This window comes from Lycorma delicatula, chromosome 8 (genome assembly GCF_047948215.1).
Source record: "Lycorma delicatula isolate Av1 chromosome 8, ASM4794821v1, whole genome shotgun sequence".
Lineage (NCBI taxonomy): Eukaryota > Metazoa > Arthropoda > Insecta > Hemiptera > Fulgoridae > Lycorma > Lycorma delicatula.
In genome coordinates, this window is record NC_134462.1 from 122,775,445 (window position 1) to 122,791,169 (window position 15,725).

The following is a 15,725-nucleotide window of genomic DNA, read 5'->3' on the forward strand; positions in this document are numbered from 1 at the left end:
ATTTCAGTTTCTGATAATTATAAATTAATAATGAAGAAAAAACTGAGTAATAAGGAAATATATAAAACTGCATCACATTAGTCAATTTTAGATTTGAAAGAGTTGCCATCACTGAATTAAAAAGTGTAAAAATATTACTGTGCGAAATAAATACTAATAAAAATAAAATTATACAAGCCCAAATAAACTTTGGCATTTAATCATTAAATTATTCATTTACTGTTTTACACATTTTATACTAGAGACCCTAAGAAATTATTCTGGCATAAACTCATTTGTCTAGTGTTGAACTCATCATCGCAAATCAGCATTTCAAAATTGAGAGTTCTAAGCTTCAAATCCTAATAAAAGTAGTTCCTTTTATACAGATTTTAATACTAGATTGTGGATACCGGTATTTTTTGGTGGTTGGGTTTCAATTAACCACACATCTCAGGAATGGTTAACCTGAGACTGTACAGGACACTTTATTTACATTCATGCATATCAAGCTGATCGGACACACATTTTCGTGAAAGGATGAGCATGCCGTTTGAGTAATACTGAGAAACCTCTACTATTCAATTCCGACTGAGTTCATCAAGAATGAAATTGGAGATTGAGGACATAGGGTACAAATTATAATAAATGCCCGTCATTGCATCACGAAAGAACCGTTGTCTACTTTCTTTGTGAACCTTGAGCCTGATGAGAACAAGATATTCTATGTATGAGACATCGCAAACTGTGGCGTCACATTCAAGACACCCAGAAGAGCTCAGGATCTAGTCTAATGCATGAGATGTCAACAATACAGACATACAAAGAATAATTGTATGTGACCTTTCCGGTGTGTGAAGTGTGTAGAAGGACACAGGACTGCTGACTGTCTAGAAAACACCAAAATAATCCTGCTGTTTGCGAATTTTGCTATTCAGATAATCCGGAAAATTATAGAGGTTGTAGAGTGTATATTGAGATCCTAGAGAGAAAGCAAAGGCAGAAAGTGCTAAGCTTCAAGGGTAAATGGTTGTGCGTATGTGCCTAGGAAGAAACAGTTGACTTCATTTAATTTGAGCAATGCCAGTTTCCCTTCTTTAGGCCAAGAGAGTCAGGGATCCAAACAGATAATAAATAATCTTTAGATCTTATGCCGCAATTGTGGGATGGAGTGCTTGTGAGGATCCAGAGTAAAGATAACAAAAATTGACTTCAAACAAGAGTTTTTTACAACAAATTGGAAGCCTTAAGGCTTAATCAACAAGGTGATAATCAAAATCTGTTAATGGCCAGGTTTCTTAGAATACTACTTGGAATATTAATGATCTTGCTGCTTGTAGACAAAAATTAGAGACAAATATCTTTACAGAATTGTTAGATATTTTCCTACTCTGTGAAATTCACATCACCGATCGAAACCTTTTTCTTAGACATTACTCTATATATACTACTAACCATCTGGGAAGAGCACATGGGTGCACTGAGTTGCTTGTAAGGAATACAATAAGACATCATTAACTGTCTAATTTAAGCAGTAATTTTATCCAAGCAACTTCAATTAGACCTTCATTTTAGACTGATTTGGGTCTCAAACTATTGGCAATCTATTGTCCTCCTACACATATGATCTCAAGTGAGTTATTCTTTAAGTTTTGGAAACAGTGGGCCCGTGTTTCATTGCAAATGGGGGCTGGAATTCTAAACTTGTTCATTTGGGTTCACAACTTTCAACAACCCGAGAAAGAGCTTTAAGGAGTTGTATTAAGGACTTGCAGCTCAATGTGATCTCCAGATAATCGAATCTGAATAAGGTACCGAACCTATTAGACTTTCATATGACTCCTGGTGTATTGTCTGTACTTCTGTGAGGATTGGCTACAACTCAACGTCTGATCATTTGCTGGTCCTACTCACTATAAGCATGCTGATATTTAGGAAGAAGAAATCCCCGATTCTAAACACAGTAACAGGGCAGATTGGGAGTCTTACAGGAGCTGGATCGAGGATGAAGTGGTTGTACCCATTGAATTGAAATGTTTGGCTGATATAGACTATGCGACTGAACACCTACCTTGACATTGCAGGAGGTAGCCTGGTGCTCAACACCTGGAGATAAACATGAATGGAAAGGTGAAACAGACTATCCATGGGAGGTAATGAACCCTCATTTCAACGAAGAGGCATCTCAGGAGATGTTGCTGGAAACAAGTGGATAGGACATTTTTAAACAGGGCTGCTCGGAGGTTAAAATGTGTGCTAAATAGTCTTTCAAGGAGGAGACATTTAAAAATTACTTTGGTAATCTTTTACCTTCAAAAAGATGACTACTGTTTGTAGAAGGACACAAGGAAATTTCAACGACCATTGTCTAAATTCCCTCCACTTAAGAAATCAGGTGGATCATGGGCAGAGTGAGAAGGCCAACCTGTTTGCTGTGGAGATGTGATCGGTCTTTCAACCACTACATTTACAGCTCTACAGTCTGGTGAATAGAATGTTATGAACTTCTTAAAGAACCCAATTCCGATGAGTTTCCAGTAAAGCTTTTCTCATCGAGGGAAGTGCTAAAGGTGATTGAGAAGGAGAAAACTCACATAAAGCACCTTCGTTTGACTTGATTATCAACAAAATGTTTTCTATGGTCCCCTGTAAGGTCATACATAATTTATATGACTCAGTTGTTTAATGGTATCTTTTGAATGACATGCTCTTTGTCAGAATGGAAGTTATCCCAAATAGTGATGGTCCCTAAGTCAGTGCATGAGAGGTGTCCTCATACAGCCCAAAAACCTATTACATACAAGGTATTCAAAAGGCTATTCCTTCTGAGATTGTGGCAGTTTTAGAGCAGGGACAAGTTATTACTGATCACCAGTTTGGTTTCTGCAGTGGTCACTTCTCCACTGAACAAATACACATGATCATTCATTTTGTCACCAAATGCTTAGAGGAGGAAACTTTTGTTCTGCTGCCTTTCTAGATATCCAGCAAGGTGCTGATAACATCTGTCTGCTATACTAACTAAAAAGAAGTCTAACGCAACCATTCTATCTGATATTACATAGGACAGTCGCTTTTCCCAGATTAAATATAAGATATTATCTGATTTCTTTTGTTCCTCGGGTGTTCCCCAGGGCTCAGTGTTGGAGTCTATCCTCTAATCCATCTTCACAGCGGATATTCCTGTTATGAATGGAGCAATAGTGGTCAAATGATGCAAGTAGTCTATTGCATTGTTTGCTGGTGTTATGGCAGTTATGACCGTCGGTGATAATCCAACTCAACCCTCAGTTACGATGCAGTCGGGGAAATAAAAAATACGGGTGAATCAAGTTTTGTTAACTCATATGATTTTCTCTATGAGAAGGGGTGATTGCCTTGGAATCCATTTATATGGGGGTTGTATCCCGCGATTTGAGAGTATACAGTATTTAGGTATTCACTAGATTGTCGTCTACCACTGAAGGTTCATATTAAAGAAAAAAAGGAAGCAGGTAGGTAGCAAATTAAAGGAGCTGTATTGGTTAATAGAAAGGAAAATGGAATTTTCCTTATCTAATAAGCTACTTTTGTACAAAGTGATCATAAAACCAATTTCGGTACACAGAATCCAACTTTTGAGTACTACAAGTACCAGCAATATTGAGGCTATTCAGCATTTCCAGAATAAATTTGTGAAATGCATAACCCAGGTGCCATGGTTTACTTGGAACAACAAAATCCATGAGTACTTAGGGTTACTGTATGTTCAGGAAGAAGTAAATCGACTGGCAACAAAGTCCAAAAATAAGCTTAATGACAATGTGACCATCTAACTGTTAACCTCTTGGGCAATGGCAAAGGTGTTAGACTGTTAAAGCAGCTAAGGTACATGTATTAGACGTAGGAAACTAATAGTGATAATCAGGAAGAAGCTTCTATTCTTGAGTTGTGCTTCATCTAAGTATTTATGTTAATCTTTATGTTTCTGGTATCATTTGTTCTTATGTTACTTTTTCTTTTACCATGTAGTTTTATTCATATTACTGGACTTCCTCTGGATTCTAGTATTTAGCTGTGTTGACTTTATTATTGCACATGATTTACTATTGGTATTTTTAGAATGTATTTAATTAAGGCGTTTCAAGGAAATACCTTACACTTGCTTATTGTGATGAAATCTACTTATGGTTTCTACCTATGAAGCTGATTGTAAGAAATGAAAAAATAAATTATCACTTGTCATAACGATTATGAACTATTTCATACTCTGTATGATAGTTGTGTAATGTGTAATACTGGCTGATAGGTTTGAAAATTTAATTAAAATTATATTTAAATTGAATATTTCATAAAAATCTGAGGATGATATTATATTCTCTAATCACTTTTCTATTAACCAAAGCAATGTCATTTCATTGTAGAAATTTCTGTTTAAAAACTGAAAGGAAAAAATATTAACTTCTAAAAATAATTCTTTATAAACGCGTAATGATTTTTTCTTTTTTAATACTTTTTCAGCTGAAGTGTATAAATACCAACAATTTATTAAGTTATTGAGCATTTCCAAGTAACTGAAATGGATAAAAATAATGTTCATTTTGATAAGCTGAGTAGGAAATGGTGAATAGTAGTAATTAAGTTGGTAGACCAGACAAGTTGATAGACAGATATTTTGACCAGACAAATTGCTGAGTAATCATTTATCAGCTGAGTTCATAGCTGAAAATTAAAGAAATATGTATAAAAAAATAAATTAATAACTAATAGTAAAATTCTATAATAATTAATTTTTTAAAAAATTACAGCATTCCTGCTAGCAGAAAATGGATATGACGTATGGTTGGGTGATTTAAGAGGAAACACATACTCCAATAGCCACAAAACACTAACTCCAAATGATCCAAAATTTTGGAATTTCAGGTAAGAATATATTATTAAATAATTTGTGATAAAGCATCTGTAAAAGTAAAATAATATTAAATTGTTATTTTTTAAAAACATTTGATTAATTTTTTGGTTTATTTATTTATTTTGCCACAAAATAAATAATGTTTTACAATATTATTTCATGTACAATAGTTAACAACAATACTGAATTCATAAAAACGTTTTTGCCATTTCTTTCTGATCAGATACAAAACACCTAATGAAATACCTAATTACATGGTATAAAATTTAATTTTTTATACTAATTTAATCAGATAATTTTACTTTTGTGTAAATAACTTTAAAAAATAAGTATCTAAAAAAAGCTTCTATATTCAAGAAATTTGCACTTTTGAATTTAGTCTATTCTATGGAGTACTGGTAATGTCTCACCATTTCATATAAAAGTCCCTGACCTGAAGCCTGATCTATTTGGCATTTTTCATTTACTAAAGAATTTTTATACTATCATTCAATAGTGAATTGTTTATATATAATTAAAAAAAAGAAGTGATTATTATGTAGGAAGTACATCTTATCTGTTTTCTGTTACATTCAATGGAATTGATTCGTCAGTTAGAAGGAACTACCAATTGAATTACTAATTATTTTTCTAATCAGTTAATAATGTCATGTAACAACATAATCAGTAGAAATTCTGAGAAACTTACTAAACTAAATAATATTAACATTAATAGCTAAGATTTATGAAAAAAAAATTATCATTTAAATTAAATATTTTTCTTTTTTTAGTGTACATGAGATGGGAGTTTATGATCTACCAGCAACAATAGATTATATTTTATCACATACCACATATGACAGTTTGCAATATGTTGGACATTCACTGGGTACAACAATGTTCTTTGTAATGTGCTCAGAAAGACCAGAATATATGAACAAAGTTCGGCTTATGTTTGGTTTGGCCCCTGCAGCTTTTTTTAAACGTTCACCTAGTTTGCTATTTAAACTTGCTCGACAAATTAATACTTTGTATCAGGTAAATTATTAATTATTATTTATTAGAAATTAACAGTTTAACATGTGAATATGACGGATGACAGTAACATAATAGTATAAGATTACGCAGTGGCTCTTGTGTGAAGTTTAACATGTGAATATGACGGATGACAGTAACATAATAGTATAAGATTACGCAGTGGCTCTTGTGTGAAGTACTCATTATCATCTACTGTTCTGCCTGGCAGCAGGTTCCTTATACCATCACTGTCTCCATGTATTTCTGACCCAAGCCTTCTCCTTTGTCCTTTTGTACCCGATCTTTACCTCATCTATTAACTTCATCCTTCTTCTTCCTCGCTTCTTTTCTCCTTCTACTGAGCTTTCCACTGAAGTTATCAAGATTCCACTTCCTCTAACCACATAACCAAACTAGTTTCTTTTCCTTTCATGTACTTCCTGCATAGGTGCTCTTTCTTCTTTACTTCTGTTCATAATTTCCTCATTTCTCATTTTAACTGCATCTTACTTTCAAGTTTATTTCCCTCTTCCTCATCGTACATGTTTCACTTCCACACAACAGGATTCTCCTTATATAAAATTTGGCTAACCTTTACTTTAACTCTAAGTTCAAACCTATATTACACAGTAATTTCCTCTGACTTAAGGTTTCTTTTGCTATTACTATCCTTCCTTTTATTTCCATTGTGCTCTTCTAGTTCTCTGTCACCAAGACTCCAAATATCTGTAATTTTTTACTTTTTCTATCACTTGTCCTTACCAATAAATCCTCTTTTTTTAATTCTATTATTTTAGGTTTTCCTGCAGTTTAATGTACAAAATACTGTTTTGACTAAATGTGTTAAAAATTCCTCATTCAATTACTTCTTATCATTAAATAATTTTATACAAGAAGTACGTCTGAAATGTAAATATAATCCTGTTAAAAAAAAAAGCTATTTTTTAAATAGCTACATTTTTACGAATGAAACTACTTTTCTCTACAGTCATTATGCCCAGACATTTGCTATGTTTTAGTGCAAGTTTCTGTATCTTTAAAGATCTAACTATCTCTTTATCTTGTATAGCTTGCTTTCTTAAATGAACTGGTTAAAGAAACTTCTTCAAGGTTAGAAACAAACAGCAATTAGTTGGTGCTGAGTTGAGAAGTACGGGCTAATCTGTCTAACTTTTACATCTATGTCAGTTAATATAATAATTAGCAATATTATGAAGTAAGACTGCTTTCTGCTCAGCATGCCATGTTTGCTCTAAATTACATACCTCACAACATACTGCTGTGCTTATTGTTGTAACTTGTAGCAAATATTCGACCACCAATATTCCCTTCTGTTACCAGTCACTTTGGAAATAACTTTCCATTTTGATAATGTTTACTTGAATGTTTTCTTCTTTGGTAATTTCACATGCCAGAAGTGAATACTTAATATTCCAGTGGTGGCACGCCACTGCAAGTATTCACTTCTGGAGTATTATACGATCATTTGATGTATTACTGTCCTACTCGTGGGTGAAACTAGAAACTGTCTAATCTTAGAAACTTAAGGTAAGAAGGAAATTGTCTCTGTTAATGACAAGGCATTTAGCAAAAGCTGTGCAGTCTACGGGAGTTCTTTGGTTGTGTTATTCAGCAGTCATAATTAGTTAATTTACAGCTTTGCTCTGTATATAGGTTGACCCAATGTCAGAAACAAAGAATAGTAATAATTATAACATTGTCTGATATGATAAGTAGTTTAAGTTACTGGTTAAGGTAAATGCAGCTCAACCAAGCTACCACCTAATGTGGTATGTATTTTATTTAATTAATAGATATTTTAGGATGTAAGAGTGATGGACATACAATTTGACTACTATACAATTAAGCTGTTTAATCTTCTAATATTTTATTTATTACATTTAATTTACTAAAGTGGTAACACTCAAAAAATTTTGTATCTATATTATTACACAACCCAGCAGGAGGTGGCAGGGGTCAGAATGTTTTTTTTTATAGATTACTTCCTACCAAGAAGAGGCAGTATATGTAATACATCATTTCTTAAGAAAAATTGTATTTATATTAAACTTTTTGCTCTACACTATCTGTTTCAGTCTTTCTTATGACTATAAAATATATAAGTTATAGTAATTGTTATTTCAAGAATAATGGTGACCGTTAAACTACCACCAGTCCAGTGATGAATAAAGTAAAGATATGACTTGCAAGGGTAAAAATAAACCTTTTCCATTTTGATGGGCTTGGCTCACTGATTTGCAAAAAGAAGGTTGTGGGAAAACAATGTTTCAATTCTCATTTTTCTTCAAAACCTTCAATCAGATTGTGATTCTTGAAAATGACAATCACTACACAACTGGACTGGTTTATATCTCATATCAGGTCATCTACAACTATTTCAATTATGTCAGTAATATGAATAATTAAATCTTCAATACTTTCAGGACTCAGATGGATCTGGACGTCAGATATTACCAAGATCTCAATTAACTGGATTACCAGCATCTATCTTTTGCCGTACAAGTAGTACAACACAAAATATATGTCTCATTGCTTTATATTATTTAGCAGGTTTATCAAGTTTAACAGATTTCTCACAAATCGATAAGGTACTGCAATCACCATTAAAGTAAATTTATATTTTCATTTAATTTTAGTTGTAGTTTTATATTAAAAAATATTACGGTTAACACTTCGAAGACAGAGTTTATATTTTCAATTAAGGTTGTGAGAAACAGCAGATAAATACTGAGATTCAAGTATAACCTAAGTATCACAGAATCTTACATATAAATTCAAAATACTTCTACAAATAATCCAGACCAAGCAAAGGATATAAACATACACCCAAAGCAGTGATTCAACAGAAGGTATTGGGGATTGTTAGTATGATTTTGTAAAAGATTGGGGAAGTAATAATGTATTGTAGGAAAATTCATGATGTGTTTTTTCTTCTAATTCACAGCTAAATGGGGCTACATAGTTTAAAAAAAACTAATGAATATTATAAAAAATACAAATGGATGCAGATATTAGCATTGATTATCTGCATAGATAAAAGTAAAGCTTTTCTAAAAAACATTTTAACTATATAAAGGTTTATAAAAAAAAACTTTATATTAAATCGATTCATTAAAAATAACTAATTGTAAGTTTAAATTTTTAAAACACTTTCTTTTTTGCTTTAAGCGACACAATTTTCTTTATGAGCAATTTTAAATCAAGCGATTCACGTATCTGATATTTAACTGAGGTCATTGCTAGTGCTGATAGTCTTTCTTGTGACATGGTTGATCGTAAGTAATTTTTTATTAATTACAATTTTGAAAATGAATGTTCACCACTAGCCAGTGACACAGGTAGAGTTAAAAAATATGAAGTAAAATTACAAGATCTGAACAAGTTGAAGTTAAATTATTTCCATAAATGTATTCCAACACCTCAGCGGGACTCATTTCGGGGTTTAAATATATTTCTATTGCTCTTAATTCTTAAAAAAGCTCCTTTCCATTAATATCCTATCATTTTTCTGTTGGATCTGTCAGCTTTGACTGCAAATCTGTGCAATGTTCTTGTAAATTTTCGTTACTGATATTTTTTATGCTGCTAATATTGTATAACATTTAAAAAATGTCTGTATGCTTTTTAACATTTCAAATCTATCCTGTAATGCGTTTATTGTTGTATACAACAAAAATGCGTTTATTGTTGTATCATAATCAAAAAGAAAAAGAAAATTTTAAAACTGTTTTCAGTGTTTGGGATATTTTCATCATGATGTTCGTAATCACACATAATTTTCTTTTTCTTATCCTAGATGAATTTGTTTTTGGAAATTCTGTATCGGTGCCAATAACTGAAGCCACTTCTCTTGCTTCCGGAAGAATTTTAACGAATTTTTCATCAGATCTTAAGTCTATAAAATATTTTAGAACTTTTTTAATGCTTCCGAGAGGCAGAATGTTAGGCCTCTCGGAAACAATTTACTTTGTTGATCCTGTTTAATATATTGTGCCATATAAAAATTGAACGTACGAATTTAACGATTGTATTTTTGTATCTCAAGACCATTCGCCATAGTTCTAGTATTCATGTCTCTCGTTTCGTCTTCACTTATTTCTACCGACGTATCAAAAATTTCATCGATTTGGGTTTTAAGATGAATAATGGCCTCTATCCAACTTCCCCATCGCGTTCCTGATAAAGATTTCAACGTGAATTTTGACAGTTTTGTTGATAAAACGTTCCATCTATAATCGGATGAAGAGAAAAACGCATGATAGCTCCTGAACAAGATTAAAAAAATTTAGTTTCAAAAGAAATTTTTGTAGCATCATTTACAACTAAATGAAGGCTGTGAGCTGAATACGGTACAAAAAAATCTACGATTTAAATCTATTTTTTTTGAAGACCATTCATTTTTCCTTTCATGTCTGCGCCGTTATCATAACCTTGTCCTCTTAAATCTTTTCTGTCTAGTTTTAGGTCTTCAAATTTTTTAAATATGAAGTTGTCCAGTTGTGTCTGTTATGGGACAGACCCCCAGAAAACGTTCATGGATTTCTACTGGAGCTGCACAAGAAACAGAACGAATAATAATTATTTGTTCAGTGTGAGACACGTCTAGCGTACAATCTAATATTATAGAAAAATATTTGAATTTTCGTACCGTTTTAAGTATTTTTGTTCCTATTTCAGTGGATATTAATAAATTTACTCCATTTTGAATTTCGAATCCAATATAGTGTGGTAGATTTTTATAATTGGAATGCTGAATTCGACAAAGGTTTCACAAATGTCGGACGGCGAAAAGGAATTCCTGGTGTTCCTTTGTGCGTGAGCAGGGGAACAAGGATCCATGGGGAGTCGTCTGTAGGAAATTGTGACACAAGCAACGTAAGGATGTTCTTCTGTCTGCCTTCCGACCCGGTTTGGCGTAATTTCGGATATGTCTGAGGTATTACACAAAATACTTGACGATTTACTGCCTGACGATAATGAAGCTGGAGAAACCGCATACCATCTGCGGGTACGGCGTGAGCTTGCTCATTTCGAGCGGGTGCAGTATCCTTGGAGATTATCGATGCTGAAATGCATGAAGTATCTGCAGTTTAGGTAGGGGCAAGGCCCCTTGCCGGCCTCCGTGGCGCGAGTGATAGCGTCTCGGCCTTTCATCCGGAGGTCTCGAGTTCGAATCCCGGTCAGGCATGGCATTTTCACAAACGCTGAAATTCATTCATCTTATCCTCTGAAGCAATACCTAACAGTAGACCCGGAGATTACAAAAAAAGAAAAGAGAAAAAAAGGGCCCCAGGGGCTTCTATGAAATAACCACAAAACTCCTTGTTCGCTGGGTTGGGGAACAATCACACGCGTGTTTAACAAATTACTGTTTGGTGGATACTTCCCGGTATGTTGGAAGAAGGGTATTGTTAAATTGTTGTTTAAAGGAGGCAACAAGGATCCTATTCTTACTTCGTCGTATAGGCCCTTGACGTTGCTGCCGGTTATTGGTAATGTCTTCGAAAAGGTTCTGTACCTGCATATAAATGAGAGGCTGATCTCACAAAGCTGAGTGATGGAAAATCAGTACGGGTTTCCTCCCGAAAAGAGTACCGAGGACGCCATACTCCGCGTGATGAGTGCGGTAAGAGCTAGCGAGGAGGAATATGTTCTGGGAATTTTCCTGGACATCTCCGGTGCGTCTAATAACCTGCGGTGGCCATCTGCCGTTTATCAATTACAAAAGAGACAATGCACTGATAGTGAACTGCGAGTATGCAAAATTACTTCAGGCATCGGGATGTGCTGCTCCGCGAGGGCGGGCATGAGGTAGGCAAGACACTGTACAAGGGTTGTCCTCAGGGCGGGGTGTTTGGTTCAATGTTATGGGTGCTGGAGCTTGATTCCCCTTTGCGGCTGAGATTGTCCGGCGGATGTCTCATCGTGGCTTATGCCGACAACGGGCTCCTGCTGGTCGAAGGAAGCTCGCGAAGGGAAGTTGAGTTGCGAGCCACCCAGGTATGCAGGGTACTTGAGTTGCGGGGCCATCATTATGTTATTCAGCCCGGGGAAGACCACGATGATGCTTCTTAATGGCCGTTTGGCAGTGAGGCATCAGGTTCGTGTTTCGATGTCAGGCCTTCGTATTAAATATGTTCAAGTTCAAAAGTATCTCGGGATGTTTCTCGACAAGAAATTGCAGTGTGACGAGAAATTGCTTGATGAGAAATTCCTGTATAAGGGCGTGTGCGAGGCAATTATGCTATTTGCGGCGCTTGTTTGGGCGTATAGGCTAAATTTAAAAGCTATCTGGGTGTATTATTAAAAGCTCAACGCCTTATATTATTAATGGTAACGGGAGGTAACCGTACTATTTCGCGGGAGGCAATCTTGGTAATTGCAGGCGTGAAACCGATAGATTTAATTGCGTCAGAAAAGCAGCAGCGTTATGTTGCTAAGAAGTCAGGTGAATTGACTTCAGAAAAAATTCGCGAGTTAGAACGGCATGGTAATCCATTATGGCAGGCCAGATGGGATGAGGCAGCGGGTGGGCGTTATACGCATGATCTCTTCCCAGACGTTGTTGGTTTGCGGGGCGCTCCTTGGGTCCACCCTAACAAGTATGTGACGCAATTTCTTTCTGGTCATGGCGCCTTCTGAGACAGACTCTAGGGATTTGGCCTGGTGGATTCAGATGTGTGTCCAGGTTGTGGACAACTAGACGACATATACTATGTAATTTACGAATGCGTGAAATACGAACTTTTGCGCACGGAGTCTATTTGTCGGCTCGACATTAGATCTCCGTGAGAATTGGAAAAACGGGGCCGAATAAGTAATTGTTGAAAATTTCATCGGGTATCTGGCAAGAGAACAAATGGATTGGAGGGAATTTAGGGTGCCGCTTGGTCTTTCCTGTTTAGTAGTTTTTTGTTCTGGTGTTATGAGGTTTGATGTTTTTGTAGTGTTTTGTTTATTTAGTTTTATTTTTGAGTTAATTTTTACTTTTTTCTTTGTGTTATGTTACGGTTGCGTGTTGAACTCAACTTGTAACCTATCGGGTAGGTAGTTACGTTTTGAATTTCGATTCTTTCATGTCACTCGGTCTTGTTAAAGACTCGACGTAATGTGTTTTGTTTTTTTAGAGTTCGTTACTAGTTGCACACCGATGAGAATATCACATGTGGTATTCGCATCGGTAGCATCCTGACCGAGGCAGGAACAAGGCTGAGAATGCCTTTTGCCGAGATTCTGAAAATGACCTCCGGTAAAGCCCATAATAGCTAGGTACGGAGGGGGTGGCGTGGTGACCGAAACTGCCACATGGAGGGTGTCTTCCCCTACGGGGTCAGGATGTTCTCTGCCATAACCGTATCGAATTTTGAAGTTGTTTGTATTAATTGTAAAAAGTTACAGTTGTGTTTTTCAGTATCAAATAGATACTTCGAAGATCCTCTAAAAGCAAGGCATTGTCGGAACAGATATTCAATTACTAAAATAATTCGTTCTTTAACGGAGCGTTAATGTTGTTTTTCAGTCTCATATAATCTTTGTTGTGTTGCATCTATTGTTATTTTATTTTGAAGAGCTAGTAATAATTGCGACATTCTTATAACGTTTTTAATATGACCTGCATTATATTTGTGTCTCTTAAGAATTAAAGAAATATGACCCCAATCGTTCACTCCTTTCGTACTTGCAATATCGTCCTTATTAATTTTTTCTTCGTACAACCGGTATGGACGGCAAAATAAGGAATTAAGTGACTCGGAATACAGAGGCCACTGGTGGTGCACTTTTTTACAGTTAGGTAATCGTCGATAATAATAAAATGGAGAAAATTTCCTACCACCTGTATTACGTGGAAATTCTGTATTGCAGATTTGTTGCGGATAATTTTGAGCTAAGAACTAAATATTTGAACGTTTAACTTTTCCGGCCATTTACCAGGATCGTTTGACATTAATTCAAATTGTTTATTGTTCCTGACTGCCGATAGTTTCTTTTTCGATTGAACTAATTTGTTGTGTTAAATCTTGGTCCTCTTCCTTAAACATTTCTTCTTCAGGAGGTGCATTATTTTCATCGGCTTGTTTTCCTTGAGATGTTGAAGAAACAGAAACATCAGGACTTATCACTACATTTTTACACTATCATAGGAATTCTTATTTACGCTTTCAGTACTTTTAGACGTTATAAAAATTTGTATAACAATCCTTTTAATTGTTTTGTTCTTCGACCTTATATATCGGGCACCAGATAAGCGTTTCGTTTATCTATCAGACATTTTTTGAAAATTATACGGGAATTTTGAAATATAGAGATGTCTTTAAATCCGTTTAGTGTTTAATAACTAATTTAAACACAAAATGAAAAATTGTTATCTCTCAATTACTAGACGCTTTGTAAAAGCAACGGACACCTTATTTTAGGATTTGGTTTTATCAAAACAAAAAAACGGTAATTTAAAAACAGTAAATACTAAATTAAATATAATAAGAATAAACACTAAATGGAGTTCTTAACTATTCACAACAAGAGTAATAACTTTAAAAATTAAATATAGTATTTGATACGTTTTTATTTCCGAATTTCAAGTATAATTTTACCACACAAAGAGAACAGTAAAATTAAAACGAATAGTTTTAACAGAGAAAGGCGGTTAAACTACAAAATATTTTTTAAATTATTTCAGGGATCAATAAACAAAAGGCCGGTAGCCAATAGGACTCATTGTTATCAGAGTATCAAATGTTATTGTTTTAATTGTCTACGTGAATAAAAAATATTTATATGAACACTTGTCGGTAAGAATTTTAGTTTACGTTTACGCAAGTTGTTTGTTTTTTAAACGTTGTTTATGTTTAGACTAAACAATAATAGTTATTACTGGGCAGCAGATAAAAATGTGATGATTGATCTCTTTCTTTAAGAGTAAAGTAAATATGATTAAAATAAATAGTTTTTAAAACTATTTTTCAAATAAATTTCAAAAATTTGGCTGCCTGCGTGCAACGCACACATTGCACTATAGGTCGCGTGGCCCTGGACCCTCTCATACGTAGGAAATAAATTAGTTCAAAAGCTTATAGAGATAAAAAAATCGTCTAAAAGATAATTAAAATAATTTTTTAAAAAACTGTCCTATTCAATCAATAAATTAAATTCCTTTCCTTAAAAAACCAAGCATTGCTACATTAAATTAAATTTAATGTTTTTGATCAATACTGCATTTTTTTTTTTGCTTGGTGATATTGTCACAAGCTTGAAGCTTGTGTGAGGGATATGGAAATGTAGCGACTGAAAAATGCCATGGCTGACCGGGATTCGAACCAAGGACCTCCGGATGAAAGGCCGAGACGCTACCACTCGCGCCACGGAGGCCGGCATTTGATATTGATAACTCTATAAAGATTAACAAGATTAACCGTATAAACATTATACTGTAAATTTTTTGTAGTATTTTGACACGTTAGCGGTAAGGTTTCTTGATGTTGAGGTCTTTAGGATTTGCTTGAAAATTATATTTAACTATATACTTACTAATCTAAACTGAGCAGACACTCTATAAATATGAATTTTGACATAGTAAGACAAAGTAATAATATAAATAATCCTAATCATATATCGTAAATAATCATAATATAAATTAATCAAACAAACTCATCATTTTTGGATGAGTTGAACAAATTACACGTACATAAATTTAAAGGCTAAATTATACAATTCTGTAAAAGAGGAAAAGATGTCATTAAAAGATGTCAATAATAAGGATAAGATGTCAGAATATCTCTTTTAATTTCTTTCCTTATTAAAACTGGCCGGCCTCCATGGCGCAAATGGTAGCGTCTTCCTC

At 34.3% G+C, this 15,725-nt stretch overlaps 1 protein-coding gene across 1 annotated transcript in view; it reads left to right on the forward strand.

Annotated features, from left to right (window-relative positions):
* The window catches only part of LOC142329522 (lipase 1-like), a 44,859-nt gene that overhangs the window by 15,109 nt on the left and 14,025 nt on the right, over window positions 1-15,725 (forward strand). The window contains exons 3-5 of the mRNA XM_075374196.1: window positions 4,767-4,881; window positions 5,641-5,887; window positions 8,311-8,475. Coding sequence (XP_075230311.1) covers window positions 4,767-4,881; window positions 5,641-5,887; window positions 8,311-8,475 — 527 coding nt within the window. The remainder of the gene's footprint in view (window positions 1-4,766; window positions 4,882-5,640; window positions 5,888-8,310; window positions 8,476-15,725) is intronic.